This window comes from Triticum dicoccoides, chromosome 5A (genome assembly GCF_002162155.2).
Source record: "Triticum dicoccoides isolate Atlit2015 ecotype Zavitan chromosome 5A, WEW_v2.0, whole genome shotgun sequence".
Taxonomy (NCBI): Eukaryota; Viridiplantae; Streptophyta; class Magnoliopsida; order Poales; family Poaceae; genus Triticum; species Triticum dicoccoides.
In genome coordinates this window covers 175880349-175908065 of record NC_041388.1, presented here as the reverse complement: position 1 = coordinate 175908065, position 27717 = coordinate 175880349, and the positions used below count along the sequence as shown (strand labels likewise).

At 45.6% G+C, this 27717-nt stretch overlaps 1 protein-coding gene across 3 annotated transcripts in view; it reads right to left on the bottom strand.

Moving 5' to 3' along the window:
* The window catches only part of LOC119300667 (fructose-bisphosphate aldolase-lysine N-methyltransferase, chloroplastic-like), a 36757-nt gene extending 20385 nt beyond the window's left edge, over positions 1–16372 (bottom strand). For 2 of the 3 annotated variants that reach the window (XR_005146555.1, XM_037577573.1), the window contains exons 1-11: positions 15998–16372; positions 15844–15919; positions 14557–14762; positions 14358–14444; positions 14185–14277; positions 3787–3941; positions 3569–3653; positions 3413–3499; positions 3218–3337; positions 2176–2277; positions 1929–2097 (exon numbers count right to left, since the gene is read on the bottom strand). Coding sequence is in view for 1 of the 3 variants with exons in the window: in XM_037577573.1 (XP_037433470.1) it covers positions 1930–2097; positions 2176–2277; positions 3218–3337; positions 3413–3499; positions 3569–3653; positions 3787–3941; positions 14185–14277; positions 14358–14444; positions 14557–14762; positions 15844–15919; positions 15998–16324 (1506 nt within the window). In the remaining 2 variants the exon portion in view is untranslated. The remainder of the gene's footprint in view (positions 1–1928; positions 2098–2175; positions 2278–3217; positions 3338–3412; positions 3500–3568; positions 3654–3786; positions 3942–14184; positions 14278–14357; positions 14445–14556; positions 14763–15843; positions 15920–15997) is intronic. The other variant, XR_005146554.1, reaches the window with a different exon arrangement.
* Between the last annotated feature and the right edge of the window lie 11345 nt (positions 16373–27717).

Genomic DNA, 27717 nt, shown 5'->3' with positions numbered 1-27717 from the left:
CAAGATATTTGGGTATATACCACCTTAGAGGTTGCAGCTTTGGGTATATAGAGTTAATTGCACAAAAATACCACAATTGGGGCTAGGTTAATGAATTGGTATCATTTTTATTTATTTTTTACAAATCGGTGATGGCCGTGATGGCCAGTAATGCAAAGGCAGTGATGGCCGGTTGATGACGTTATGACAGCAATCCTGTCCAGTGGGACCCACAGTCAGCAATGATGTAGCAGCGTATGTTGCACCGAAAGACCTGGGAGGCAGCCGAGGGCTTCCCGGAGTTCCACTACATGCGATTGGAGGGGAGGCATGAAGTGACGAGGACCGATTCGTAACCACCTTGACACCGCGAGCACGTGAAGGTTGTCGATGGTCGTCGGGGATCAACCGATCCTTGTCGCCGGCGGTAGAGCTTGACGGAATCACATACGCGGCCCCTTTCTTTTGAAATTGAGCTGGGCAAGATGCTAGTGGGGTTAAAAGGGCGGCAAGGACAGGAGGAATAGGAGAGGGAAGCCATGGTAGCGACAGGATATTGCTCGGTTTGGTGGCGGCGATTCTGGATGGAGCCGAAGATGACGAGGCTCGCGGGCAAAATTGCGCATGCTTGAAGCTTAAGAGAGGGAGTAGGAATAAATGCAGGGTAGAAGGAGAATTTCGGGGTGCTTTTTGATGGCTGGCAACAAGCGCCGGGAGGCCGTCATTGGAGGAGCTCGGCATGGTAATGAACGACAAAGACAGCATGCCGCGGCGATGCGGACGTACTCAGGGGCTGCGGAATATGCAAAGGAAGCGAAGGGGAGGCAGCAGGAAAGCTCACCGCTGGCCCGGCAAGGTGGAGATGGGAGTGCCGAGAACAAGCTCGCCCGCATACATGCGCTCTGGCGGTAGAGCGGCGAGTAGCACAGGAAGCAGATAGAGAGACGCACATCGGGCATTGAGACGTGGGAGCACGTTGGTGCGAGAAACCGCTAGGTGGAGGTGGAAAGAAAGGGTTGAGTGGCGTCGGTTTCATGCACACAAGGTGCTCGATGGAAAGTTTGCGGCTCAGGAGGAAGAAAGGGAGGATGGCGAGCAGGGCATTGCTCCTGCGTAAGCAATGGAGCATAGGGGAACAATGGTGATGGGGAGGGAGAGTGATGGGGTGTTAGATGCACGGTAGGAGCAGCGTTTTAGTTCCCAAACCTCTCCAACACCAATGCTTCCATGATGTAAGCTGGTTATGTGTTGGCCTCCTTTCCTGTCACGAGAGAGTGACAGGTGTATCTGCTGTGATGACGCCATGTTGCCATCCACCCAACAGTTGCAGTGTTTGATGGGGAGGAGACCCCGTCCACCATGATATACGTGGTTACACAACTCGGAATCACAATAGATATATGAGTGTTGCTGATGGTTTCTTGTTCTCCATTTCTTGGTCAGACCTGCGGTACTTTGTCTTATAAGAAATTATCTAGCTTCTTGGGTGAGCTAATCTTTATTTGATTTGTACGAACAAGGTGGTGACGTTGCAGGCTAGCACAGTGCACAAGATGCTCCGAGTTACAGAGGGTGTGTCCAGCATTTTCACAAGGCCATTTGTGCCAGAACTTTCTGTGTCTTGGTGCATTCAGCACGAACAAGCCCATCATTGAAGTGTCTTCTGGGAATGGCCACGGTGATGAGAGGAAGAATCATTAGGAGTGTGATACAGAGAACAAAGGAGAAAGCAGACGAGCTGGTCTGACACCAGGTTTTACATGAGAAACTCACACTTTTTCTTTGCAGCAGAAAACTAAGCCAAAATTCACACTGCCTTTAAGATCTTGTGGAAGATCCTGTACTCTGGGAGGTATTTAAATGAACCAGATTGTATACATATATCCAACATAATTTGTGGTGATATATAACAAACTTTATAAAAGCATATAGAGCATTGCCAATGATACCTTATTTCAATTCAGGAGCATATAGAGCAGGGCAAGGTGATACTGTATGATCAGGCAAGCCACTTATGAACTCGTTAGCAGCCTGAAGACAGCCATGCAGCATTTTCTTCTCTAACCTTACAAGTCTAGTGGCAACTTCTTTCTTTGGCTCCAAACTGCCCTCGGCCAACTGGCAAACACAAAAGCAGTTCAGTAATGTAACAGAGAAATGAGGAAAATATATACACAAGAACCCACGGCTCGTTACCATTGCTTCATCCTCGTCCAAAGTAGTCGGATAACCAGCCAATCTTGATTTCAGGTAGACAACAAGTTGGTCAAGTACAGCTCGCTCTGAGCATGGACTAACCTAAAGAATAGCAGTTTTAGGTGAAATGTCGCATTTTATACAAACTATCGTGCCATAATCCTATTATCAGAACATATCTTGGTTAGCAGTTTTTCTCTACATTGATAAGAAGTCACATAGATCATTGAGTATATCCCTAATTTCACCCATTGTAATGCAGATAAATGATGCTAGTGTCCCAGCCACCGCTCATTTTGTTTCAGTGATATATGGTTAATGTCGACCAGATATAATCCAGTACAAAAAACCAGGTGGAAACCTTTACTTGACTAGGATCTTGAGCATGCCAAGAAAAGGCTTCAAAAGTAAAACCAATTTCCAGATTACATGTTGAGCTGTCTTCAATCTCTCGCTAAAATTTCAACCAAAGGGAAAATACGTATTTTGAATTTTTTGCAAAACCAAGCCAGTTCTCTACATCAAGGGCTTAGCCTAGCACCAGTTTAAAGACTTATAAGCACTATGCAGGTCATGAACGGGTTGGTTACTTTAGGGAATACTACTTTGTTCAACTTGAAAATCTAAACCGAACCTTCCAAATAGAAGCCTCATATAAACCTAAGCAAACAGAAGGTGAATTCAAAGGGTTACAAACAAGAAGCCAAAAAGCCTTGTTCTTTTGTATATATTGCAAATCTGCTGAGACCACGTGGAGTCATATTTTTTTAAAACGTATGATGCACGGTGTTGCATTGTTATCATGTTGCTCCTATATTTTTTTCACGATATTTGACAACATCTAAGCGGGTGTTCACTTTGCTCGGCCACGGTTAACTAAAGTAAGCCTATGTGTAAACCACCTGAGATACAAGTCAAGCTTGATATGAAATAACAGGAACTGCCCCATATAGGTCAAACACCATTCACGACAATCTAGAGATCAGATAGTAATTTATCAAATGCAATATGTTGCAACATCAAGGATGGTAAGCCGGCTTACTGGACATGTATCACCTTCTGACGAAAGTATACATTGCATTTCATCTGGATCTGAAATGTATCCTAGTCTCAAGTATGGCAGCATTTCAGAAATAGTTTCCTTCTCTTTGCCTACACAGACCTGAAAAGTGAGGCATATCAATATTCAACACATTCTACTCTCAACTAAATAGGAAAAAGGAATTGAAAGTCCCACTTGGAATTTTTGGATAGCAAGCTTTCCATTTCTTTGAGCGACCATTCTCTTCTCTTGGTATTGAGGATCTTCAGTGTTTAGGGATGCCTGTGATAATAATTTAGGCTTGGTTACAACAACCAAATAAGGACTGTAAAACAGTTTTAGAAATCCCACCTCGATTGCTATGCGATCATATGGATTGTCTTCATCAACAAAACCATAATTGAGAAGCAACCTGGAGTTTGGTTGAGGCCCACACCTGGATAATTATATATTTAAAATCATTGCATACAAGAACAGTACATGAGATCTGTCTACAACATAAATCAGCATCCTAATTACCAAATATAATGAATGAGGACAAGATCAATGCACTGAAGCAAACATAATACCAAACAATTATTGGTTCTCCTGCTTTGTACGGCCGATCGACCAGCAACCGAACAGAACCATCAACAGCAGTCAGCATTGCTTTGCAGTTGCTCTTGTACGTCAACAGTGGTGGGCCCAAGGGAACTAGTGCAAATCTTCGAGCTAAACTAACCTTCTGCTCTTGAGATAAGAAGTACAACAAAGTCAATGGAATGCAGTTTGGGTATGGAGAAATCACAAGCAATGCAATGTTGTTCTCACACAAAACATTAAGCAAATAAGACAGATTTTAAAAAAAATCTGCACTAAATATGGAAAGATAATCTAGAGACAATTGAGCATTGACTGCGAAAGAACAAGATATGTAACTTACAAACTTTCCTAGTGTTACGCTCAAACACTTCATCTACCGTTTGTTCACGATCGTGGTACGTGTGCCTCGCCCGATTCTATCTCCTATCGCTTTCATCTCCCTTCGCTAACCCAGCCACCCAGGACCCAACAGGCGCACCGTACTTTCGCTCGACCCCCTCTGTCATATTGATTCCCCATCACCACCATGTCGGCGGTCGGCGTAGTCGAACTCCGCCAAGGCGCTGCCCCGCACTGATCCCGCGTGGCCACGTACGCGACACAACGTGGCGGAGTCAGCTCGCACCAGCGCTTCTCCCGGGCCACGCAGAACCACAACCATGGGTCATCTACCCAAAATCCGGCAACCGTCCGCGGTAGCATCGTCTCCTCCTGTCCTCCAACGGACCACGGCCATACCCATGCCACCATCCACGTCGCACCGCTGTTGTCCCCATCCAAGTGGGCCACAGTGTCGCCATCGAGCTCAAACCGCACACCCACATCCTCGCCAAGCCGGCGCCATCTCCGATCTCATGGGGTGCCATCTCCCAGCCCCATAGAAGGCACAGCATGTATAGGTCCAGTTACCACCATTGCATTTTGATGTAGCCCACCTCAGTTACCATTGTTCCTGTGATATAGTTACCAATTACCTATGTTACCTTACCACAATGAAAATGATGTAGTTATCTACATTTCAGAGTTATCATCATAAAATTACAGTTATTGAACTCTATAATTATAATTACCACCATGGCACTGATTTTAGTTTCCCAGCTATTCGGGTTACAATTATCATCAAAGCATTGTGTAATTAACCCGTAGTTCATGTTAGAGTTGCCACCCATCTTCCATTGATATAAATATAGATGTCCAACTTCCGTTGCAGTTACAACACCATGGCAAATGAATGTGATTATCCAGTTGCCTAGGTTTCCAGGTATCAACATGGCACCGACAGCCACCCAGTTGTTTATGGTATAGTAACCATCATAGCACTAGTATAGTACCAATCATCCAAGTTACTGTTCAAAAAAAGTTACCCATCATCCAAGTTACAATTACCAACACCGCAATTATGTAGTTACCTTAGCTAATTGACGCAGCGCCTGTAGCTCTGCTCGAGGTCGTCCAAATCGACCATAGCGCTGAAGGGAGCGCGTCGAACAAGCGCCTGCCTCTTTTCTTGAGTTTGTTAAAAGTCCTAGTCTTGAGCCCTTTAAGGATCAGTGTGTTAGCTCATTCTGCCAGCCCGTTGCTGCGTGGATGAGCGACGGAGGCAAAGCACAGCCTGACCCCAAGCTCCACACAGTACTAAGTGAACGTGGCGCTGGTGAATTGGGTGTCGTTATCAGTAATGATATGGTTGGGTACCCCAAAGCAGCACACAATTCCTATGAAGAGTTTGGTCGCCGTATTCGCGGTGACCTTGGCGACGGGCTCGACTTTAGTCCACTTGGTAAATTTGTCAATGGCGACGTAAAGGTACTTGTAGCCCCCAACTGCTCGGGGGAATGGCCCCAAGATATCCAATCCCCAAACTGCGGAGGGTCATGCGAGGGGGGTGTTTTGAAAAGCCTGAGCGGGTTGACGAACCCGCTTTGCATGGAACTGACAAACCTCGTAGCTTTGAACTAGCTCGATGGCATCCTGGAGGATGGTTGGCCAGTAGAAGCCTTGCCGGAAGGCCTTCCGACCAGCGTGCATGATGATGCGTGGCTACCGCACTCGCCTCCAAGGATATCCACGAGCAGGTCGCGGCCTTCTTCCTGAGAAATACACTCAAGGAGGACCTGATTTGCACTATGCCGATAGAGATCTCCATCCATCACAGCATAACGCTTCGCTTGTCGGGCGATCCTCTCTACAGTGGCATTATGTTGGGGAAGGATATTTTCTTTCAGGTAAATTCGGAGATCCAAAAAGGTGTTTTGAGAACAGAAGGTCCGTGCTCACCAAGGTGTGGTTTCAGGTCGAGAGTTCCTGTGATAGGATTCCCACATCCTAGAACTAGCTCACCAAGCTCAACGATGTCGAAAACCATGTTCTCAGTCGGTATCTTTGGTGCCGAAGGTGACCATCAAAGACACATGTCCGATTGGTACAGTAACCCACCCCTAAATGGATTTGTCGGTTGCAAACGCCATGAGGGGCACTTGCATCTTCTCGAAGACAGCAGGTGACAGGATAGAGGCATGCGCCCCCGTCCACCAACTTGTTGGTAACCTTGATGTTGTCGATCGTCGGAGAGACCACCAACGGGAGTTGGCCCACGCCCATCGTGCTCTTGGGCTGGTCTTTGTGGCTGAACGTGATAAGTGTTTTTGATCACCAAAGAGGTGGGGATGCCTCGATACTCGAAAGCAATGCATTGACTTCTCGCTCCAACAGCTTGAGTTGTCGGCGCGGAGCGGATGTGGGTGCGCTCCCATGGATGCATGCTGCAACTCTGGACCCTAGGGGGGCCAAAATGCCGTCTTGATAGTCGTGGTCCTCGCCACCACTGCGTTTGTGGCAAAGATGGCGCTTGTTCGCACCGCGTCGGGTGTCGCACTCCATGTCACGGCAAGCTCGGCATCAGTTACGAGTGAGGGCTTCGCTGTCTTTGCAATCCGCGAGAGCATGCCAATCGGAGAGGTGCTCAGGGCACACCATACGCCAGTGTCCTCGAAGGCATCGGTCCTCTTCTTGCCGTCGAGGACGTCACAAAGATCTTCGGCACACGTCAGGACAGAATTGATAACCGTGAGACGAGGTCTACGACGGCACCTCCTAATCCCACCAAGCACAAGGCCTGATGGCTTCTGCGGTAGGGAGCCCTTACTAACATCTGAGCGAGACGATACATGTCTCGCTGACCTACGGGGGCCTCCTGGCCTGGCCCCTTACCATGGTGACAAAGTACTCCATGAGCGACGCCTTCAACATCAAGATCCCCTTCGACAAGTACTCCGTGAGCGACACCTTCAGCATCACCGACTTGGCCCCTTACCATGGTGACGAAGTTTTGGATCTGAGGACAGATCTTCCCCAAGGGGGAGCGGGGAGATGGTGCAGAGCACCCCATGGACATCACCATCGATCCTACGCCAACATCCCAAGCGCCAAGTGGGCCAACAACTAGAGCACACAAACGTGGCATTGAAATCGAGGTGAACTCGCTCCTCTTTGAACTTTGTACACATTCATATGAGACATGGCTACTACCTCAAACGTATACCCTAAGCAACTCAGGCACCAAGGGATTGACCATGAAGAAGCGAGGACACAAGGCTAAGTCATAGCAGAAGAGAAGGAAGGTGGAAAAAGTCGCAGCTACTACACAACAACCAGACGTCTGGCCAGCTACCCGGGCGTCTGGGTTAAGCCTGGACGAAAAGGCTCTCTGGCCCATATGCAACATCAAAAGGTTTTTCGCAAAGCCGGACGTCCTGCCAGCTACCCAGACGCACGACCCCTAGAGCGTGCACCACGGGAGCCAACCCAGTCCAAGCACCGGCTATAGCCGCCAAACGTCCAGCTTGCCACCCAAATGGTCAGGCCTCTTACCGGACATCTAACCTACCTACTTTCCAGTTTGGACGAGAGCCATGTATCCCATCTCCTAAGCCATGTATCCCATCTCCTACCTCCCCCATCTCGGCCCTAGACTATATTAACCAAGCCCCTCGCTTTCTAGGGTTAGCAAAGCATATTAGACCTTCTTGAGAGAACTTTGCTCATCTACGGATCTACCCCTTCTCCATTGGAGACTAAGGCCTCCATTACGAGAAGAATCCCAAGGGCTTTCCAAGACCTCCATATCCTTAGGATTGGGGAAGATCTATCTCTCAAGACCTCACTTCCCCTTAGGGATTTGGGAAGAACTTTACCTAGCTACTTGTTTCCTTTTGTTAACTGCGGATCTAGTACAGCCTCTTTGCTTGGATGCTTGGAGAGCACATGTGTGATGTGGACCTTGTTCTTCTAGTGAATTTCCCTTGTGTTTGTTGTGTTCTTGTGTGTTCTTCCTCTTGATCCCTCCAAATTGTGAAGAATTGGCACAATTGGGGCTTTGCCCTACATCATTTTGGGCTACTGAAGCCAGGTTGAATCTCCATATAAACCTCTTCTTGAAGATCTCCATGCAAGAATCCATTCTTGACATCCAACTGATGCAGTAGCCAACCAAAGTTAGCATCAGAAGAAATAAGATTTCTTATTGTACTCACATTTGCAACTGGTGCAAAGGTCTGGTCATAGTCAATCTCGTAGGTTTAACTGTAACCCCTTGCCGCTAGTCTCGCCTTGTACCGTTCTACTTTCCCTTCCAAGGTTCTACTTTCTCTTCTAGGGTTTGCTTGACGCTATACACCCATTTGCAAGTAACTGGACTTTTTCCTTCTGGAATAGGAACAAGATCCCATTTCTTCTCCTTTGCACATGTCTACTTGGATCTCTCGAAGATGGTATATGTAACACCCTGAGTTTTACCTCCTCATAACTTAGAGCTAATAGTGTTGTTAGGACCCTTAGTGGTGTTTGAATTTAAATTTTTGCTTCTTAATTTGGATCTTTTGAATTTCTTCTGTTTGAAATTGACTTGGACCTTCTGCTTGCATAAGGTGCTCTATCTCTTAGGAAAAATCCTATAGCTATTCTACTCCAGTACTTCATCTCGAACTTCTACCACTGATCATGCGATGGGAATAGCTCATAAAATATTTTCTTACAAAAAGTATTTTTTCAAATTTAGGATTTCAAAAAAAACTGAGTTAAGGCTTGAACTACAAGTACTTAATTTAGGTGGAATAAAAACTTTGCAAAGCTATATTTGGATCATTTTAGATTAGGACTTCCCAAAACCACCAAAATATTATTTTCAAAAGTAAACTACTCCCTCTGATCCATAGTACTTGTCGTTCAAATGGATGTATCTAGCACTGAAATACGTCTAGATGAGCGACAAGTAATATGGATCAGAGGGAGTAGTACTTTTTTATCAGCTTTTTCTCAAGGCCAAAAATGGTGCTTAATACGTTAAAAATATTTTCCTGTTTCAAAAATATATGAGAAAATTTAGAGAGGCTCAGGAGACTTTCCACATATATGAGTTTCAACCCATGGTCATGACTAAAATTTTGACTAGATCTACAATTTCAGCTCTGCCAATTTCTAGGGTTTGAAACTTCTACACAGAGAATTATCTCCAAAAATTCTCAAATAATTCATGCCATAAATGTTTGTCAAATATCCATCCTACCAAATTTCAGCAACCAGATCATCCATTAGCTTAGTGAAATATCTGTTTTTCCATTTCATGCAGAAACTTTTGAAAATTTTATGAAACAAAGTTACTTTGTTTTGCCTCAAATTTTTACCAGAGGTTTCTTATCCATTCATCCTCATCCAGTGCAAGTGCCAGCACTCAGCTCAGCTCAGAAATGTCCAAACACCCCTGCCTAACCTTCTGGACAGTGTGTAAAACTGTAAATGCAGTCTTTGTCTCACCCTAGACCAAAGCCTTGCCACCTAGCCACCCCCAGGTCGACCCACATCAATTCCAGCACCGTGGCAACACCCTAGACATCTTAATTCTCTCACTGGCACTCTGGACAAACCAAGTCAGACCCAACAGTGCACTAATTGGCACTGCTCAGCCCCCTGCATTGCTCCAGTGCACCCCTGGCAGAAGGATCATGTCACAGCCCTCCTTGTGAACTCCCGCGGGCGTTGGGCAAAGCCCCAGCTCTCCCACACCTCTTCTATGCTCTATGGACACTCGTGTCCGAAGCTGAGAGCACACGCCGCGTGTGCCCCCAGCTGTCGATCCCTCCCTCTTCCAAAGCCATGCATCGTTCTCCTGGCACTCCCCCAAGACCCCCAGACAAGCTTACTCTCCCCCTCTCTTCCAAAGCCATGCATCGTTCTCCTGGCACTCCCCCAAGACCACCAGACAAGCTTACTCTCCCCCTCTCGCTCCCATTCTCTCCCAAACACCTTGGTCGGAGCTTGAGCACGCTCCAGATTGAAGTTTTGACCCTCGAGGTCGAAACTTGCTCTCGGGCGAGCGCCGGGCCCAACTATCTTTTCCAATCAGCTCAAAATCACCCAATCGAACCTTAGAACCAAAAGCCCTTTCGATTGACGTCGAAAACCTCGAATTCGAGCAGCTCTTCGCGGCCTCGGGTCGCCGCGAAATCAGGCAATACAGACCACCATTCGACCTCCTTCCTCTTCCTATAGCTTCATCTCATCGCTAGGAATCTCATGCAACTTTTATTTTCTAGCACCGCAGCCGGAATCGAGCCATTCATCGACGAGCTCGAGCACCACCACTTGGGAGCGTTACCGCCGTCAAGTTCTTCGTTGCCAGCCGGCGTCTCGACCTCCATTCGATGCGATGTGCTCCCTTGAGCTCGCACATATCGCCGGCGCTTCCAACGGTGGCCGGTAGCACCTGCCATCGGCCGCCGACCGAGGCCCCTATCTCCTCCGTTCTGGCGGGAGGAGGAAGACGAACCTACCCAGGGGCCCCGCCATTCAGCCGGCTAGTAATTGATGGGTGGGCCACACCATTAAGTGGAAACGGTTTTGACTGGATCCGCCTCCCCGCGACGGAAGCGTACTCCAAAGAATGCGCCTTCGACGTCACGGTCTTTTCTCACGTGGCCGAGCGGCTGGGCCGGACCCAGTTCACTGCGCCGCTAAGTCGCGCCCAGTGCGCACTTCTGCCGCTCCAGATCGGGCCAGTTTTGGCCCAGTCAGGTATGCCCTTTTTCTTTTTCTTTATTCCAGAGACCTTGTTCAAATCCTAGGAAATTCAAATGGAATCCAAATTTGATGCTTCAAATTCCTAGATGCTCCTAAATTCATGCTCTATCGAATGGAGTAACATGCACATTTTTCCAGTAGGTTTTTCTATACTGTTATATAGCAAACCTAATTTTCTTTCATATAAAGTCAACCTTTGAAAGTTCCTAGAATATGTTAAGCTTCATGCACTAGCCAACGCAACCAAAAGTCCCAACCGATGGAAAGGGCTGGTGCAACCCACATATACTGTAACAGGATAATCATTTGTACACCAAATTTGGTGATTCAAATTCCTAGCTACTTCTAAGTTCATAACCTATTTGGTGAACATTTTTGCCATGCACTATTTCTACACCGAGAATTATTAGGCCATTTCTACATATATAGTCACATTTGCAAATCCTAGGAAAATCATTTGAACTCCAGATCCAGTGAAACCAACTCCTAAATGTGTCTAAAATCTCAACCTATCTAATGAGTGCCTCCACTCATTTTTACAAAAGGTGTTTCCATATAGCTCTTTAGCAAATCTTTCTTCCTTTGATCCAACTTTAGTGAGTTGCCCAAAAATCCCTATAGCTCTAAAATCAGTAGGTTCACCTTGGTTATTTTTCATATAACCAAAGAAGTCCTAGAAAAGTAGAAGCAATATTTTTAGAGCACTTTTACGTTTCTGCCCTATGTCGTGTTGCTTAATGTGTTAAGTTTTGGCATTAGATAACAATGTAGACGAAGGATTCGGACAAGGACCAGAAGCTTTTGAAGACTTTTCTGAGCCAGGCAAGCAACCTTTTGACCATGTTGATCACCCATATATTTTTCTCATTGAGTAGAATTATTTTCATGCATTGGAAACTATGACTAAATGCATTGCTAGTTTAGTTGATCCTACTTGCATGTTATATGTGTTACCCTAGCTGCCGATAATACTTGTCCTTGTCAACCCGGGAAACACTTGGTGGGCATAGCTATGCTATGGTAGTTGCTTAGCCATGCAAAATGGGTAGCAAGATGTAGGTTGGACACAAAACAAACTTATTCAAAAGTTTTATGAAAACCCCGTCGGATGACATTGGTGCCCGAGGGAGGAAGTAAATGAAGGTTTTCATAAAGGATTAGATTTAAGCATGTGACCGTCGGCCCAACATTTAGCGCAACCACGATACCCTGGTATGGGACAGACGATACCTTGTTCGATACTAGTAGAGTGCCCACATTACTAGTGACGGGAGTGGACGTACTCACTCTCGATATGGAGTCGCTCTCGACATACTAAGGCGGCTTATCATGGTTTTTACTCGCATCGGGCACACCGTTGGTACCCTCATGTGTGTGTGATATGTTGACAATTGAGGTAGCACCTCAGAAGCCAAGGCTATGATATGATGAAAAGTGTTGGACAAGGGGTAGGTACCAATCGAGTGGACTCTCTATTAGTGTCATCTGGGAAAAGGTAATGATCGGGTGCTTATCTCAGGTACAAAGTGAGTTTGTACAATGAGATGTCGTGGTAGACACGGAAGTTCCCTGATTCTTGTAGGTAAAGTGTGCAACCTTTGTAGAGTGCAAAACTATTCAAATAGTCGTCCTCGGTTAAGGACAGTTGGAATGACCATGCTTAGACTATGTCCATAAAAGTTGGTGATGATGATGAGAATGGTGATGATATGAGAAAGATGATGATGGAAATGACGGTACGCGGTACCAAGAATTATGAGATGAGATGACCAAGTTGATGTTCAACATAAGCTATTATATCACCGTGGTTCTTCGGACCACGAGGCCTCGTTGTTTTCAAAACATAGGTCATGAGCATTTGAAAGTTAGCTTTCCACAAATTGCTAAACATAGTGTAGAGCTTTCATTGTACTAAACCTTGCATGAATATTCTGCTATTACATATTTTGGGTTGCTTGCAAGTACATTCAAATGTACTCACCTGGCTTGTCCCTGGCTATTAACTTAGCCAGGAATGGAAGACACTAGCTTTGAAGATGAGTTCTTCGACGACGCCCCTACGAACTAGGCCGCTTCCCCAGTCAGCTTGCATGTATGTTATGGCTTACTACGTGAGTTCAAGCTACCGTCGATGTTTCTGCTGCAGTATTTCTTCTGGAGTTGCCTTTATGGCTTATCTATGTAAGACTAGACCATGATGGTCATCTCTATGTAAGACTTATTCGTGTTGTAATGGATGTATGCTTGTGATATCAGTTCATTGTACTTAGTGGCACACCGATCATGGGACCACTATTAGATGAGGTGGGTTCGATCTTATAGGCCAGTGCCCTCACAGTATACTACTTGACTCTCCTATGTTGTGGGCCTATAGGTTCGAGCCCAATGACGAGCATGCAATGGAGGAGGTCAAGCACAAGAGAGCGCCTACACCATCAACGAGGGAAGCATGGAAGCAAAGAAGGAACCACGAATACGGCGGCCCGGAGCGCGAAGACGGTGCCCGAAGGCCAGTGAGGCCCGACAGTCCAACCGTATGTTTGACATGTCAGATAGCCCGACTTGGCGTTGCTCTCTAGACCATGTCAGACTTTGGGTCGGACATGGGGTTAGAACCTCCAACATGTCAGGCTATCAGGCTTAAGTTGGACTATCCGACTTTGCCTGCATGCACTAAGATGGGCCCAACCCGTGTATCTTCCTTTCCTACTTACCCTTCGTGAGTGGACCTATATATACCTCTGCCCCGCCTCAGATCTAGGGTTAGCTAAGAAATGACTAGACATTAGAGCTTAGCTCATGTACCTCCCTTGTGGGATTACTCTTACATGGAGATTTGCTCCCTTAGTGGAGATCAAGGCCTCTTGAGGGGAAGACTCCATAGGAGTAACAAGACCTCCACTTGTGGGAAGATTCCTCCATGGAATTCAAGACCTCCATGTCTTAGGACTTGGGGAAGAACCCTAGCATGTTACATCTCTCTCTTGTGGATGATTTGGATCAACTATTTATCCACCTTTTGTTGCAACTTATGTGTCGATTTGTGCTAGTTTTCCTTGTGATTTCCCCCGTGTTCTTCCTCAAATCCACCTCCAATTCGTGAAGATTGGGCCATCCTAATGGCTTGCCCCATATCACATGTGATCTAATTAAAATGAAAAATATTTACAGCTAAACTGTTTAATTCATATGACACCATACATTACTCACTTGCGAAACAAATATTAAGCCCCGACTTCAAACAAATGGAAATAAATCAAATGGCGCAGGCGCCATGTTGGAGAACCACAAATAAATGCTTGGCATATTACCTGCAAATGAACCACACAAGACTGTACTGCAACAAATGCCTGCTTGAAGATCTCAAACGGAAACGCCTCAGTAGGTACATCAAAAGGGTATTGCTGCATAAAATTCACATGAGAATAAAGAACCGACGCAACAAACTCTCGTGGAAAAAAGATAAGGAGGATCAAGAAAATACCTTAAACAATGAACCTGCCATGAACCACAATGTGTCAAGCTCATTATACTCTCTTCTTATTCCCTCATCTCTAACAACAACTTCATCCTGAATCATGAGAAAATCAAAGCTGGGATGTTTATGGTCTTCTCAAATATTAATTAATCTCGAATTAAAGAAATTAGATGATAAGTCAACATTAGTAGATACAAACACTAACCCTCATGGGGCTGCCATTCAGGTAATCCAGTTCACTTTCAATCCATAAAAGAGGTGATTCAACAGCTAGTTGCCCCCTGCCTCGCTGACGATCAAGTTCTTTAATATACGGGTACCAAAGTGAATCTCTTCCTTGCTTCTTCTCATACATCAGATACAATGCCAAGCATGCCAGCTCAGACAATTTGTTTGTTGTTAACAATTCAGCTGCATGGTAGAAAAAAAACGTAGCATTACATCATTTACATGTTCTTCTCTTGGTGTCTACATGAGAGCATTATGCCATTGGGATCTGTAGTTGTTTCACTTTAGGAAAACCAATGCTATTAGGAGAAACATGACAGACATAAGCACCAAAAATTATTACTAATTCAGATAATGAGAAGACTGTGCATATCACATATGCAAAATATGTAACTTGAATATAAGAAATATTATATCAGTTTCCAAGTGTTTCATGGTTAAACTACTTCCAACCAAACTGTACTTATACTGTTCTTTCTCTTATACTAGTATCATGTAATTTTAAAAGCTAAAAACTCGTTGTTACAATCATAGAACAAAATAAACATCAAAAGGAATGCTACAGATAAATATGCGAATCAATTGAAGCTATTGAAGAATAGATAGGGATTATGTCCAAATTCCTAACTGACAATGCTCTTTTAGCTTTATAATCAACACCCATGTTAAGGTTGGAAACTGGAACACAAAATTTGTTCCCAGGTTCCAGCAAGGGATATATTTGCACAGATCCTACACCACAAATAGGATGTTGCATTTTCTCCACTTGTGTGTGGGAAGACAAAAAATCAATTAGGACCACCTAACTCAGAAGAGACAATTGTTACTCTTTTTGACATAGAGATGAGCTTGACCGAAAAATGTGTAAGCATGACACTGTTGAGAAAGGTAATGTTAAATATCTGAATAAAGCAGATTCACAAACTGTAGCTGCAATTGAATCATGCTTCATAAAAGCATACGTCAGTGAACTCCAGATATACTACAGCACAGTTACTAACTTACAAAGAAAATTCCCCAGACCACATACGTATTGCTGGTAACAAGACTACCAAGAAACTACGTGGTATTGCAACACATAGAAGTGGAAAGAACATCTTACATAAGAAATGACCTGCACAATATTTCTACAAATTATTTTCATATGTAACCTACTCAGGGCAGGAACGATTTCGGCATAATACCATTACAAATGTCAAATTCATTTATTATTAGATTACCAAATGACAGAACTCAGCCGGTCTAGAGCCAGAGGCCAACTCACCGACCGACTCGTCGCCGAGAACCCGCTCCAGTGTGACAACGAGCGACATGGGCACCTCGAACGCCACATCCCCCGCCTGTGCAAGCAAGCAGAAAGCCGCATCAGGATCGCATGTTCACCGCCGAGTCAACAACTAACCCTGCTTGCTCAGTACCTCGAGGTCCTGCCCAGCAGCGACGAAGTGTAATGGCCGGTCTTTGCCCCCGCGAGAGCACGGGACGGGGCGCTCCAGGATGGCCACCTTGCCCGGCGGCAGCCCATTCGTGAGTAGCCAGTCAGAGAACCCGCCAGCGGAGGATGCCGACGAGCACGCGGCGGGGGAGGGCGGCCCCTGGGCCCCGGAGGAGGAAAGGAGGGTGTCGGCGTGGCAGGCGGCGAGGCGGAGGCGGGAGCACGAGCGCGAGCGGGGTCGGGGGAGGCGGCGCAGGAAACAGGGGAGAAGGAGGCGATGGTGGGTGCCGGACAAGGCGGAGGAGGCCATGGGTGGCGCTCGAGATTCGGGCGACCGGTTGGTGTGGATGAGGGAAAGGCGCGACTGGGCCAGGTGGAGCCATATTCATCACGGACAAGAGACATCGGATCCTAATTAGATTAGCCACGAAAGTGTTATTCTAAGCTCGAGCTCAGATGAGCTCGTTATCTCCATCGTGAGCTAGCACTAAGATTCGCACCGTGCCAGGTGTTCATGTGTGTATTCAGAGTTGTATATTCCCATATCTCGCTAACAATGGCCCATCCAAGCCCGTATTGTGACGGCAACGGCCGCCCGCTTGGCGGCTCAGACGGGGATAGTCGTCCTGTGCTACGGCTCAGACGTTGGATGTTGGTGGGCCTCCGGCCGCTTCATTATTTGTGCACGGCAGCCAATCCATGGGCTTTTCTTGAACGATTCTTTCCTCAAAGCGTTCCTCTCTTTTTCTTCAACCTCGCCACCAAGAACCAGATTGGGAACCATGACTAGTTCATCTTCTTCGTCTCAAGTCGACGATGCACTCCCGCTGATTCCTTGCCCATCATGTGGCGACAAGGTGGTCACCTTCATTTCACGTGCTAGGAAACGCTTCTACAAGTGCGTCAGAAAAGTTATAAGTTTTCCATTGCAAACAAAACTCCATTTTAGCCATCCAGATCCCCTTTTCTGAACATGAACATGATTCATGTGGGTTGGGTTATGCATGTTTTTGTTGGGGAACGCAGTATTTTAAAAAAATCCATACGATCACGCAAGATCTATCTAGGAGATGCATAGCAACGAGAGAGGAGAGTGTGTCTACGTACCCTCATAGACCGAAAGCGGAAGCGTTGAATAACGCGGTTGATGTAGTCGAACGTCTTCGCGATCCAACCGATCAAGTACCGAACGCACGGCACCTCCGCGATCTGCACACGTTCAACTCGGTGACGTCTCTCGTACTCTTGATCCAGCTGAGGCCAAGGGGGAGTTTCGTCAGCACGACGGCGTGATGACGGTGATGATGAAGTTACCGACACAGAGCTTCGCCTAAGCACTATAACGATATGACCGAGGTGGAATTATGTGGAGGGGGCACCGCACACGGTTAAACAATCAACTTATGTGTTTATGGGGTGCCCCCTCCCCCGTATATAAAGGAGTGGAGGAGGAAAGGGCCGGCCCTCATAGGACGCGCCCAAGGGGGGGTAGGTTTCCCCCTTTCCTAGTAGGAGTAGGAAAAGAAGAGGGAGAGAGAGGGAAGGAAAAGGGGGCCAGCCCCCCACCCAATTCGGATTGGGTTTGGGGGGCGCCCTCCACCTGGCTGCCTCCTCCTCTCTCCCACTAAGGCTCAATAAGGCCCATTGACTCCCCGAGGGGTTCCGGTAACCCCCGGTACTCTGGTAAATGTCCGAACTCATCCAGAACCATTCTGATGTCCAAACATAGCTTCCAATATATCGATCTTTATGTCTCGACCATTTCGAGACTCCTCGTCATGTCCATGATCACATCCAGGACTCCGAACTACCTTCGGTACATCAAAACACATAAACTCATAATACCGATTGTCATCAAAAGTTAAGCGTGCGGACCCTACGGGTTCGAGAACTATGTAGACATGATCGAGACTCATCTCCGGTCAATAACCAATAGCGGAACCTGGATGCTCATATTGGTTCCTACATATTCTACGAAGATCTTTATCGGTGAAACCGCATAACAACATACGTTGTTCCCTTTGTCATCGGTATGTTACTTGCCCGAGATTCGATCGTCGGTATCCTCATACCTAGTTCAATCTCGTTATCGGCAAGTCTCTTTACTCATTCCGTAATGCATCATCCCGTAACTAACTCTTTAGTCACATTGCTTGCAAGGCTTATAGTGATGAGCATTACCGAGAGGGCCCATAGATACCTCTCCGACAATCTGAGTAACAAATCCTAATCTCGATCTATGCCAACTCAACAAACATCATCGGAGACACTTGTAGAGCATCTTTATAATCACCCAGTTATGTTGTGATGTTTGATAGCACACTAAGTGTTCCTCCGGTATTCGGAAGTTGCATAATCTCATAGTCATACGAACATGTATAAGTCATGAAGAAAGTAATAGCAACAAACTAAACGATCATAGTGCTAAGTGTAAGTGCATCTAGTGCCACCCCTAGTTGGTTTTGGAGTATTGACGACAAACCTAGTTGAGGGACTAATGTGTTTGTGAGGATTGCAGGATAACACAGGTAGAAGTCCCTCATTGATTCGGTTTCCCTACCAGAGATGACCCCTAAAAATGTATGAAGACATTGATGTCAAAGGTGGTATATGAAGATATTCACATTGAAGACTATGACAAGAGAAGACATCGCATGAAGCCTATGGAGCTCGAAGACTTAGATCTTTCGTAGTTCTTTTTCTTTTGTGTTGAGTCATAGGAACCACCATACTGTTAAGTGGGGTCCAAGAGAACCAGTCAGAATGACTGAAGTGATGCTTAACCAAAACCTATGTCTTCGAGTGAAGACTATGAGAGCGAATCTTGTCCAAAGTCGGACAAGTCAGCTTTGCTTGTAGCCCAAGTAAAGTTGTCGTGTGAGTTTGAAATCTAACCGTTGGAACACGTGTCAGTTCCTTAGTGACCCAGGGTCATTTCGGACAAATCAGGTCGGGTTGCCTAGTGGCTATAAATAGCCCACCCCCTACAACCATAAACGGTTGGCTGCTCAGAGTTAGAGTACGGCTTTTGTCGTTTGAGAGCAACCCACCTCGAAGCCTTTGAGAGAGAATTCCTTGCGAGGATAAAGCCCTAACCACCCAGAGCCAAAGAGAATTAGGCATCACTTAAGTCTTCTTGTCTGTGTGATCTGAAGACTTATTACACTTGAGGAATGTGAATCCTCCAGCCGGTTAGGCGTCGCGTTCTGAGCTTCCAAGAGACATTGTGGATCGCCGATGAACGAAGTCTGTGAAGGTTTGGGAGTCTACCTTGAAGACTTACCAGAGTGATTGGGCGAGGTCTGTGTGACCTTAGCTCAAGGGGAATACGGTGAGGACTCGGTGTCCTGAGCTGCGTGTTCAGGACTGGGTGTCTGGGACTGTGTGTCCTCAGGTTTAAATACCTAGCCGCCCTAACCAGATGTACAGTTATCACAGCAACTGGAACTGGTCCAACAAATCATTGTCTTCAACGAGTCACTGGTTTCATCCTTCCCTTCCCTTTACTTACTTTTGTTCCTTGTGAAGTCATTGTATGATTGCACTATCTTTTGTCTTCACTGAGTGACTGCGTGTTCTGTTTGGCTTCCTAATATCTTCCTACCTGATCCTTACTACCTAGCTGCTATTAGTCATTGTGCTTTCACTTTATTGAATACATGACTGTGGTTTACCTAGTGTAGTCTACCTTCCGTTGCATGGTTATAGGTTTATTTCTATCGTTTGTCTTCGAAACTTCCACGTTTTGAAGACTTTCATAAAAATCGCCTATTCACCCCCCTCTAGTCGATATAACGCACTTTCAATTGGTATCAGAGCAAGGTACTCCCTTGTTCTGTGTGATTCGGTTTAACCACCTGGAGTTTTAGCTATGTCGACTGCAGGGATAATTAAAGTCTTCGTTGCGTGCCCCGTCTTTGATGGAACTGAATATCCCTACTGAAAGAATAAGATGCGCATGCATCTTGAAGCCATTGACGTCGACCTATGGTATGTCGTCAAGAACGGCGTTCCCAAGGCTGGAGAAGGTGTCACTGCCCCTGACGTCAAGAAGTTCGTTGAACTGGACTCTACTGCCAAGAATATCATCTGTGGTCATCTGACCAAATGACAGTATGGCCGCGTGAGTGCTTTGGAAACATCTAAGCTAGTCTGGGACTGGCTCTCCAAGGTCAACAAAGGCGTCTCAACCCAGAGAGATCAGAGAATCAGTGTCCTTCGCAACCTCTTCAACTGCTTCAAGAGAAATGACAATGAGAATGTCCAGCTCACGTTTGATCGACTCACTGACATCACAAATGAGCTTCAAGCCCTCGGCGCTACTGAGATCACCAAGCATGAAGTCGTCAAGACACTCCTGAGATCACTTGACAGTTCGTTTGACACCCTAGCCCTGATGATTCAAGAACGTCCTGATTTCAAGACACTCGATCCATCTGACATACTTGAGAGGCTCAACGCACATGAGTTTCAGCTTTCTGAGAAAAGAGATATTTACGGTCCCAACTATGGGCGAGCTCGTGCCTTGAAGGCAAAAGCTGTCTCCTCATCTGAAGAAGAATCCGACAGCAGTTCTGATGACCCTGAAGACATTGGAAAGGAACTTGCTATGCTTGTGAAAAAGTTCCAAAAATTCACCAAGAAAAAAGGCTTCAGAAAGTCTTCACGATCAAGCTCAAGGAATGATGAAGCTTCTGCTCATGACTACAAGAAGAAAACATGCCACAAGTGCAAGAAAATTGGCCACTTCATCTCTGAGTGTCCGCAGTGGGACAATGAGAACAAAAAGAAGAAGAAGAGCAAGGAATATGACTCTGACGACAAGAAGAAGAAGAAGAAATACTCAAAGTCTTCTTCCAAGTCTTCCTCAAAGTCTTCATCACACAAGAAGAGCTCATCTGGCAAGGCACGTGCGTTTGTTGGCAAGGAAATGGATTCAGAAGAGGAGTCTGCTTCTGAGGAGGCGGAGGTGGAGTCTGAGGAGGAGTCCGATTCTGGCGTTGCAAGTCTGGCTACAACATACGTTGCCAAGTCCATCTTCAACACTGAAGACAATGACTTCATCACCGACACCGATGCAAATGACAAGGACTACTCCGCTCCTACCTACTGCTTCATGGCACGCGGTGCCAAGGTAAACACACGCACTACTCACTATCAAACATCTAGTGAAGATGACTCTGATTGTGGTTCAAGACCCAGCTACAAAACACTTGCTAAATTTGCAACTGAACAACATAAAGCTATGGAACATATTCAAAAACTGTTAGACAAAAGTGATGATCTATTAGGCGCTGAGATGACTCGATCTGAGTCCTTAATTGAAGACATAAAAAATCTTCACGTTAAGTATGAGGAACTTGAAAGTCGTCATGAAACGCTCTCAACAACTCATGAAAAGCTTTCCTATGATTATCTTCAAAGGAAGCAAGATCTTGAGAAATTGAGAGCGGCTCATGAAGATCTTCAAAAGGAAAACGAGTCACTTCGCGCCGAATAGATCAGTTCCGCTCAGGAAGGATTTGAACCACCATGTCTTAAATGCATTGAGCGTGATAATGCTACTTCTGTTGCTGAATGTTCTACTGCTGCTACTGTTGATGTGGTAACTAACCCCTCTGCTGAGGATACCACTGCTATTGCTGATGAGAATGCTAGGTTGAAGACATTGCTTGAAACAGGGATGTACAAAAGTCTTAAAGGGCATCAGACACTATGTGATGTCCTCAAAAGGCAGATTCTGAACCGAAACCCGAGGAAAGAGGGTGTTGGGTTCGTAAGGAAAATGAATGCTGATGGCTCTTACTGGAAACCTGAGCAGTACCCCAAAACCACATGGGTTGCTGCAAAGGAACCTTCAGCAGATCCATCCAATCTATCTGGCTTCACTTGCGCTAACCCCATTATCATTGATGAATCCTTTGATGCAAACTATAAACTGTTTAAGAATCAGAATGGTGAAGTGTTTGCCAGGTATATTGGTACTAACTGCAGGAATGGGCCGCCTATGAAGAAGATCTGGGTGCCGAAAAAGTGTTTGGAAAATCTTCCTGTGAATGTCATCATGACACCACAGGTGAAGAAGACAAACCCCAGACCACAGGCTTCATACGGTCCAAAGGCTTCATACAGATAGAGGACACACATGAGTCGCACTAACGCAAATGTTTTGCAGGGAAACTATACTCAGGCCTATGAATATGAGCGCGGTTCATCGAACCGCCATGTTCATAAGACCAAGAACTATTCTGCTTATTCTTATGAGTACTATTGTCCGCCTGCAAGACTTTTTGCTAGGGCTCCAAAGCCAAAGTTCTCATACGCTGCACTTAGACTTATTGCTTCTAAGCCACCCTTGAAGATGTGGGTGGCTAGGAAAGCTTAACTCTCTTTTGCAGGGAAAGGTCTCCAGCAGAAAACCAAAATCGTCTGACGCTATTGCTGGGGACCTTAAACATCTTGTAGGGCGCAAGATTAAATGCCCGAATGGTCTTACTATGTACTTCGTTCCTGAATCGCTTGCTACTCTCCCTATCAGTCCTAATCTGGATCTAAGCTTTCATAACCCACTGGTTCGTCAAATGTTTTTGCTTCACAATTCTCTTCATGAAGCCTATCCCCCTAATTGCACTGTAGGGTACGACACCAGCGTCTTCAAAATGGATTATTGATAGTGGGTGTACCAATCACATGACTGGCAAAAGAAGCCTTCTTATGGACTCAACCTTACGTCCATCCGACAAGAGTCACATCACATTTGCTGACACTGGTAAAAGTAAGGTATTGGGTCTAGGTAGAGTTGCAATCTCAAAGGATCAAAACATGGATAAAGTCATGCTTGTTGAATCCCTTGGCTTCAACTTAATGTCTGTCTCAATGCTTTGCGATTTGAACATGATCGTAATATTTGGAAAATATCGTTGCCTTGTTCTAATGGAATCTGACAAGTCTCTAGTGTTTGAAGGGTATCGAAAAGATGATTTGTACGTGGTAGATTTCTCAGCAGGACCACAGCTTGCCGTATGTCTTCTAGCAAAAGCTTCAGAATGCTGGCTCTGGCATCAGAGGCTAGGGCATGCTGGCATGAGGAACCTCCACACCCTTGCAAAGAAGAAGCATGTCATAGGCATCGAGGGCATCAAGTTCAAAAAAGATCACTTATGCGGTGCCTGTGAAGCAGGAAAGATGACGAGGGCCAAACATCCGTCGAAGACAACCATGACAACTACTCGACCCTTCGAACTGCTCCACATGGATCTTTTCGGTCCCACTCATTACTCAAATCTTACTACTACTGCTTGTCTCTATGGCTTTGTCATTGTTGATGATTATTCTAGATATACTTGGGTGCACATAATCCTCTACAAGACTGAAGTGCGGGATGTCTTCAGACGCTTCGCCAATCGAGCAATGAACAACTATGGCGCCAAGATAAAGCACATCAGAAGTGACAATGGCACTGAATTCAAGAACACTGGCCTTGATACATATCTTGATACTTTGGGAATCACACATGAATTCTCAGCCCCGTACACGCCACAGCAGAATGGCGTCGTCGAACGCAAGAACAGAACACTCATTGAGATGGCTCGAACGATGCTTGATGAATACAAGACTCCAAGAAAATTCTGGCCTGAAGCCATTGATACTGCATGCCATACAATCAATCGTGTTTATCTTCACAAGCTTCTGAACAAGACATCTTATGAGCTCCTTACTGGCAAGAAGCCAAATGTCAGTTACTTCAGAGTATTTGGCGCCAGGTGCTGGATCAAGGATCCACATCACACTTCAAAATTTGCACCAAAAGCACATGAGGGTTTTATGCTTGGATATGGAAAGGATTCGCACTCCTACAGAGTCTTCAATCTCTTTCATTATAAAGTGGTTGAAATAGTGGATGTGCGGTTCGATGAGACTAAGGGTTCACAAAGAGAGCACCTACCAAATGTGCTAGATGAAGTTCCATCCAGTGAATCAATCAAACTAATGGGAACTGGAGAAATCATACCCTCTGAAGCTCAACCTGAAGAGGAACTTATCATCTCTGCACCTGATCAACCTGAAGACAATGCTCAGCCTGAAGACAATCCCACTAACAATGACAATGATCAGCAAGAGCAAAATCTTCGCCCTGTACATCCTCGTGTTGCCAGTAAAGTGCAGATTGAGAGAATAATTGATAGCATCAATGCACCCAGTCCGCTCACTCGTTCAAGGGCAACTCAACTAGCAAATTTCTATGGGCACTTCACATTCGTCTCAATAACAGAACCCAAGAAAGTTGAAGAAGCCTTCATGGAACCTGAATGGATTCAAGCTATGCAAGAAGAGCTTCAACAGTTTGAGTTGAATAATGTATGGGAACTGGTTAAGCGTCCTGACCCTCGGAAGCATAATATAATAGGCACCAAATGGATATACCGCAATAAACAAGATGAGCATGGTCAAGTTGTCAGAAACAAAGCTCGTCTCGTTGCTCAAGGATATACTCAAGTGGAAGGCATTGACTTCGATGAAACATTTGCTCCCGTGGCTCGACTTGAAGCCATACGCATACTGCTGGCCTATGCAAATCATCATAACATACTTCTATATCAGATGGATGTGAAGAGCGCCTTTCTCAATGGCAAGATTGAAGAAGAAGTGCATGTTGCACAACCGCCTGGCTTTGAAGATCCAAAACATCCTGACATGGTATACAAGCTCAACAAGGCACTGTATGGCCTCAAACAAGCCCCTCGGGCCTGGTATGACACACTCAAATACTTCCTGAAGAGCAAAGGCTTCATACCTGGTTCCCTCGACCCCACTCTCTTCACGAAGACATATGATGGTGAACTGTTTGTGTGCCAAATATATGTGGATGACATTATCTTCGGCTGCACCAATCAGAAGTACAGTGAAGAGTTTGGATATATGATGCAAGAGCAATATCAAATGTCCATGATGGGAGAGCTGAAGTTCTTCCTCGGTCTTCAAATACGACAGCAACGCAACGGCATCTTCATATCTCAAGAGAAGTATCTCAAAGATTGCCTGAAGAAGTTCGGTTGCAAGACTGCAAAGGCTTCACGACGCCAATGCCAGCCAAGCATCATTTGGGTCCTGACGACAATGGTAAAGAGTTCGATCAAAAGGTATACCGCTCCATGATTGGTTCTTTGCTTTATTTATGTGCATCTAGGCCAGATATTATTCTTAGTGTTTGCATGTGTGCTCGATTTCAAGCGGCACCAAAGGAGTCGCATCACTTAGCTGTGAAGCGAATTCTTCGATATTTGGCTCACACCCCAACTTTAGGATTATGGTATCCAAAGGGCTCAGAGTTTGATTTGGTTGGATTCTCGGATGCTGATTATGCTGGTGACAAAGTGGATCACAAATCTACATCAGGCACATGTCATTTTCTGGGACGATCACTTGTATGTTGGTCTTCAAAGAAGCAGAACTGTGTATCTCTCTCCACTGCTGAATCTGAATACATTGCTGCTGGATCTTGCTGCGCTCAACTTCTGTGGATGAAGCAAACACTCAAGGACTATGGCATTCATCTGAAGCAAGTGCCACTCTACTGCGACAACGAAAGCGCCATCAAGATTGCCAACAACCCAGTTCAGCACTCGAAGACAAAGCACATTGAAATTCGTCATCACTTTCTCAGAGATCATGTTGTGAAGGAAGATATTGATAACATACACGTCAACACTGAAGAGCAATTGGCAGATATATTCACCAAGCCCTTGGATGAGAAGAGATTTTGCAAGTTACGGTGTGAGCTAAATATCTTGGAATCCTCAAATGTCCTGTGATCAGGCACACATCCTAACACTTATGCATATTGATGACTTAGATGTGCAACACACGAAGTAAAGTATATCTTCAGTCAATGAAGACATGCATTCTAAGTGTGAATACATTAATGAGGAATTTGAATTCGGAGCGCCACGATAATTGTGCGCCGTGTCTGGGTCTAATACTTCCTATACAATGGGTAACGCCACCACCAAATGTTCTATTTGAAGTGTTTCACTCATGGCATTACATTTTCTATGTCTTCACATTTGGTCTGGCTTCAGTCTCAACATGTCTTCATGATTATCTTCACTATGATGATTACATATATGTATACTAGTGTTCTGTCCTCTACAACATTCACTTATAGCTATGTCTTCTTGTTGAATCTTTTGAACTAAGTGAATGTGATCGGACCCTAACCTCTCTATGCTTTCTATCTCAAACTCTATCTCTCCAAATCATATGCACTCTATTGAAACTGTCGAATGTCTTCTCTGCATCCTTGTCAGCAGAAGATACAGAGACAAATATTAAGTCTGTTTTCAATGCTCATTCCTTCACCTGAAACCCGAAGAAGTGGGAACAACCACCTGACAATCCAGGCGTGCGTGGGACGTGGAACAACCCCCGATATGCTACATGATGGCCACGTGTTCCTCAAATATGAATCGCCAGGGGCACCTGTGTAATAACACTGAGCCGCCCCTGTCCCTATAAATACACGCCTCACCACAGTCATTATCTCTTCTTCCACTCTCGCACGAACCCTAGCGCCACCGCTAGCCCTCGACGATGCCGATGACGAAGCGCTTCGCTGCCGCAACCTCTCCGACGCCATCTTCACACCGACCGCGGACATCGTCCTCTCCGCCGTTGCTGTAGGTGTCCTCCGTCGCCAAGTTAGGGCACGGAAGATCGAACTGCTCGGCCTCCTCTTCCACCCCGTCTAGCAGTTCTTCGTGTGGTAAATAAAACTTCCTTTTTACGACCCCTTTGATCCTATAGCTTTATCACTTTCTACCACAAGTAGTTTCTATTCACACAAGTTGGATCTCTTTCATACTGCATCTCATAACATGCCTAGTATATTCACTTATGCTTCACAAAGTAGTTAGATTCCTCACTTGTACTGATCCGTGGATTCATACAAATCTGGAACCAACTCCTTATCTATGAATGAATCTCTTCGCATGATGAGGTCAATGTCTTCTAAACTGATTTATCTTCAAAATCTTCTGAGAATGAATATGACCTCTTCCCCTTCCCTCACACCTTAATGCTGTCACAGGTACATGTCCGTGGGAGAATCCCTTGGTTCTCATAGTCTCCATTCATTTGCAGAATTCTTACAGTATCACATAAATTCTCCCGAAGCCAGTTCCTGTCTGTCCAGCAAGCGAAAGCCTTTGAAGCCTTTGAAAGTATTGAAGCCATTCAGTTTAAAGTTCATGGCTTCAGAGAAATCAGCAAGGAAGGGTGGCAGAAAGTGTCGTGGAGACACATCAAGAGATCTGCCCGATGACCTCTCAGAGCTGTACAAGACAGATCCTGAAGAGGATTACAATCAGCGCAAGACACGAATCCAATGGATTCGACGCTATTGGGCAGAACAGTGGTTCAAGTACAGATTTGTGACAAAGGAATATGCTGAAAAGAATGCCATCAAGCGACCATGGGGAGACATCCTCTACAAAAATCTTCAACCCAGGACCAGAGATGAAGCCATTGAACAAGGCTTCTATCCCTGTATGGTCCGTGGGCCACAGCCTGCAGATGCACACTCATTGTCACTACTATGGTGTCGTGACGACATTCTGTTCAAGCGCAACTTCCAGTTTGCCCGGAACTCAGCAAAGCAGAACAAGAAGTCATTGGGACTAGACTTCAACCCTGGTCCTTCTGCTC